At 40.2% G+C, this 4752-nt stretch overlaps 1 protein-coding gene across 1 annotated transcript in view; it reads right to left on the bottom strand.

Annotated features, from left to right (window-relative positions):
- LOC102014830 (alpha-1-antiproteinase 2-like) overlaps positions 1-4464 on the bottom strand; it is a 14032-nt gene extending 9568 nt beyond the window's left edge. Inside the window, exons 1-2 of the mRNA XM_005390447.1 lie at positions 4460-4464; positions 566-1209 (exon numbers count right to left, since the gene is read on the bottom strand). Of these exons, the coding sequence (XP_005390504.1) occupies positions 566-1209; positions 4460-4464 (649 nt within the window). The remainder of the gene's footprint in view (positions 1-565; positions 1210-4459) is intronic.
- Positions 4465-4752: the final 288 nt, after the last annotated feature.

A 4752-nucleotide genomic window follows, 5' to 3' on the forward strand; every position in this document is an offset into this window, starting at 1 on the left:
CTGCAATGCCTCCTGCCTTGCAGCCAGCCAACTAAGGACTGAAACCTCTAGGAGCTGTGAGCTACAATAAACCTTTCCTCCTTTAACTTGGGGTGTCAGGAATGTTGTTTCAGCAATGAGAAAAGTAACTGAGACACACTCCAAAGCTGACATTCTTCCATGACTCTAGAGTAGTCTAAATTATGTTCCATGAAACACTATTCTTTCCATCATCTCTTCCAATTTGTACCTCTGGTTCTCTAGAACCATTTAACATTCTCTAGAATGTTATGGAAACATTCCATTTCCTATGCTCCTCTCTTTCCAGTATTTCCATTGAGCATTAGGACAATAAAGGTGCTCACAAGTCCTACATAGATGATACAGATGTGACTGGTGCTGATTCATCATGCCCCAGTCTTCTTGGCTCTTGGAAACTGTTTCTGAGTTGAACATTACAGAGCCCAAGTTGGGATGCCTTGCCCTGTTCCACATTGAGCTGTCAAAGGAAGTTTAAGCAGTGGGCATTTGAGCATGCATTAGATTATTTCACAGAAGCCACCTAAGGCTGCGGATCCTTACTTACCATGGAAAGAAATGTAATTCACCAGGGCGAGAGTTGTGTCTTCCTCCAGATTTTTTATCAAACCCACTATTTCTCCATGGGTTTCCCTCTCCACATGATTGTTGATCTGCTCCTTGGCACGTTTTGTGTCCTTGAAGCTGATGGAGATGACTCTTGAATGGTACAGCTCCTTGGCATCCTGCACAAACTGATCCACAAGCACCAGACTGTCACTGACAAAGAGGTTGCTGCCCATGGTGATCTGGAGCTGGTGGTCTGGATGCTGGAAGATGTGGAGGAGAAGCTGGAAGCACTGGTGAATGTGAGCCTCAGAAACCGCTCTCAGGTTGAAATTCAGGCCCCCTAGGATCTGTATGAGAGTATCCCCTTCGGTCCCCAGAGAGAGCATGGCAAAAGCAGTCACAATACTGATTGGAGACAATAAGGTATTGGCGGTTTTTGACCGACTAGCTGGCTCCCGGTAAAAGGCAAAGGCCAAGTCAAAAACATTGTAGAAGACGTTATGGCAGATTACATATTCATGATGCTCATGGTCATGCAAAGCTCCATCCTTGTATTTAAGATCTGCAGGCTGGGAGCCAGGAACAAGGGAGCAGAAGCCAGCCAATAAGAGGAGGACCCTCGAGATAGAGGATGACATTGTCCTGCAAGACAGAGAAGGGAAGGCCAAACACTGAGTCAGAGCCCCTGACCATGTCCCTTGCCTAACGGTGGGCATCATATAAAAGCAACCTCAGTTCCTTAACCATCTTAAGGATGGTTATAGATCAGTCATAAGAATATCAGAACTTGAGGGCCCAGCCCACACCTTGCACAGTCCACCCCATCATCTGCCTTGATAAATATGATTTGCTCCCTCAGAAACTCAGTTGGAGTCCGATCGTAGTGTGCAGAGTTAGAAAAGTGGAAAGCTAATCTGATAATGCGGTTTACAGGTGGGACATTTGTGAGTGCTGTGTGGCTGTGGGTGTAACACAGTGGTGCAGCCCATGCTTAATCCTGCAAGGTTCACATTCCATTCCCAGTACCCCTCCCCAAAAAGCAATTACCTGGGAAGGCTGCAGGAACCAATAGAACATATGTAGCTGTCAAACCATATACCCACATATGACTTTAAATGACAGTTCTTGGGAGAAATGGTGGTGGGAATTGTCAACTCCCAGGTTTCAAGACCAGTGAGGGGAAAACAGATGGGTCTGAAGATCGTGAACTCAGATAAGAGAGAAGGTGGAGGAGACATCGGGGCAGGAAGTTATCTGAAGAGCTAATGAACCCATGCAGGAAATCCAGGGCAGTCAGTCTCTGGAGCAGGAGGGGAGAGCCACACCAGAGAGGATTATGAGAAATTATTTTGAAAATTTATATGCTAATTAACTAGAGAATACGGAAGAAATGATCTGTAATGTTCAACATAAAATCACAGCAATCATGAGAAAACAATGCAACAAGATGCCTCCAAAAATTTATAACCCCCACCCAAAGCAGATCTCACAGACACTGACGTGGATGAGTTGCCAGACAAAGAACTTGAGAAACAAATAGTTAAAATGACTGAGGAGGTCAAAGAAGGAATAGATACACAGCGGAAGGACCTAATTGCTAAGATGATCAATGAACTGAAAGAAGATGTAAGTAGCAGCTGAAAGCACAGCTCTCTAAGGTCATCAAGGTCTTAAAGAAGGTACTAATAAGCAACTGAATGAATTAAGGAAGACAATGCAGACATAAAAGAGCACTTCGGTAAAGAATTAGAGGTTACGAGAAGGAATTCATCAGAAATCCTGTGAAAATCTAGAGTGCTTTGGCAATAGGGGAAATCAGTCATAAGAATATCAGAACTTGAGGGTAATCTTGACGAAGTAACATTTACTCAGTAACACTGAAAAAGCAGCAGGAGACGGTAAAAAGTGCAAGAGCTCCTAGATGACTTTAAAAGAACAAATGTAAGAATCATTGCTTTTGAAGGAAGGGTAAAGGCAGAGACTGATGATAAAAGAAAATTATTCATGGCAGTTATGATAGAAGATCTTCCAAATCTAGAGAAAGAGATGGATATCCAGGTAACTGAGGCATTTAGAACCCCAAATAGGCATGACGAGAAAAAGAATCCCTTCTTGACACATCATGGGCAAAATTCTAGAAATTCAGAACGAAGAGAGAACACTAAAAGCTGTTAGCGAAGAATGCCAAGTTAAATAGAAGCAAACCCATTGGAATAACAGAAATTTCTTAACACAATATTTAAAGGGCAGGAAAGCTTGGAGTGAAGTTTTTCTCTGGAAGAAAATAGTTGCCATCACAGAAAACTATATCCTGCAAAGTTATCCTTCAAAATTCATAGAAAAATAATATTCCATGATAAAGAGAAGCTAAAGTAATTCATGACCACAGAAGGAGCATTGCAGAAAATATTCAAGGGAATCCTAACAGAAACCAGGTTGATAGCACCAAGGGCCTGAAAGAATTAGTCTCACTGGGATAGTAGTTAATCAAAAAGGAAAATAAAAAAGGAATCAAGTACTAGAAAAATATAATGGCAGGAATCAATACATAATTTGTAATAAGAACACTCAGTGCAAGTGGTCTCAACTCTTCTATCAAAAGTATAAACTAGCAGATTGTTAAAAAAAAAAACCCAATATCTATTGCCTGCAAGAATGTACCTCATTCACCAAAAATACAGATGGAAGTTGAAAGGTTAGAAAATGATACCCCAAGAAGTTGGAGCATAAATGCAAGCAAGTGTAGCTATTCTAATTTCCAGCAAAGTTGACCTCAATCCAGTCGGAAGAGATAAAGGTCAAGATAGTCATTACATATTGGTAACTAGAACAGTTCAGCAAGGAGATATAATAATTGTAAATGTACATGCACTGAATGACTGCACACCCAAATTTATAACAAAAACTATTTGACATAAAAGGATAGATAGACACTAATACATCACAGTGGGGGACTTTTTAATACACCATTGTCACAAACAGGGGAACCAGACAATCAATAAAGAAATAATCAGAGTTAAACTACATCATAGGATGAATGGACTTAACAGATATTTATAGTATTTTATCTAACAACAGAACGCATATTTTTCTCAGTAACACAAAATTTTCTCCAAAAGAAATCACATTTTAAGCCATAAAACAAGTCTCTATAAATACAGTAGGACTGAAATAATCTTTTGCCTCCTATCAGATCACAATGGAAGGAAACTAGAAATCAACAGCAAAAGAAACTGTAGAAACCACACAAGTGCTAGGAGATTGAATAATGTACTTGTGAATAACCAGTGAGTCACAGAAGAAATCAGAGAATAAACTTAAAAATTCCTAGAATAAGATGACGATAGAAATACAAACATCATACCAGACTTTGTGGCACACAATGAAAGCCGTTCTAAGGCAGAAGTTTGTAGCTGTAAGTTTCTACATTGGAAAACCAGAGTGATCCCAAATAAATAACCAAGTGACGCATCTCAAGATCCTAGAAAAGCAAGAACAACCAAGATTTTTAAGTGCTGTATATACAATGAAACATTGCAGCTGAATCAGCCATAAAAAGAATGAAATCATGTCATTTGCAGAAGAATGGGGGGATCTTGAGACAACCCAGTGGAATAAGCCAGACACACAAAGTTAAATATTGCATGGTTTCTCCTATATGAGAAACATAAAATACATAAATAAATTAAAGAGTGAAAGAAAGAAGAGAGAGAAGAAACAGGGAAACTGGAGAAAAGAAGTGGTAGGAAGACAGGGAAGGGGATAAAGAATTAAGATGGGATATATGAAGCATATATGGGACATGTGTTTAAACTTTTAAAAACGTATTACAGTAAAAGACACAATGCCATTAATCTCTGAAAACACTTCCCCTGGCATTGAACATACTTACCGCATCATTCTTGCCACTTTTCCAAGCAGCTCGGGAAGTCCTCTTTCATGGCTTTAGTTGTACTCTTGTAATTGCCTTGATGGAACTGATTCAAAACATTTCCCTTTAAGATTAGTTTGGCTTTGGGGAAAAGCCAGAAGTCACAGATCCTGTGAATGAGGTGGGTGAGGACGCACGGTCGTGTTTTTACCAGCCTGCCTTTCTATTGGATAGGACGTGGCAGCAGCATTCACCGCATTTTGACACACCTTGTAAAGACACTCATGAAAGAGGACTTCCAGAACTGCTTCAGA

This window comes from Chinchilla lanigera, unplaced genomic scaffold (genome assembly GCF_000276665.1).
Source record: "Chinchilla lanigera isolate Chin_1 unplaced genomic scaffold, ChiLan1.0 scaffold00037, whole genome shotgun sequence".
Taxonomy (NCBI): Eukaryota; Metazoa; Chordata; class Mammalia; order Rodentia; family Chinchillidae; genus Chinchilla; species Chinchilla lanigera.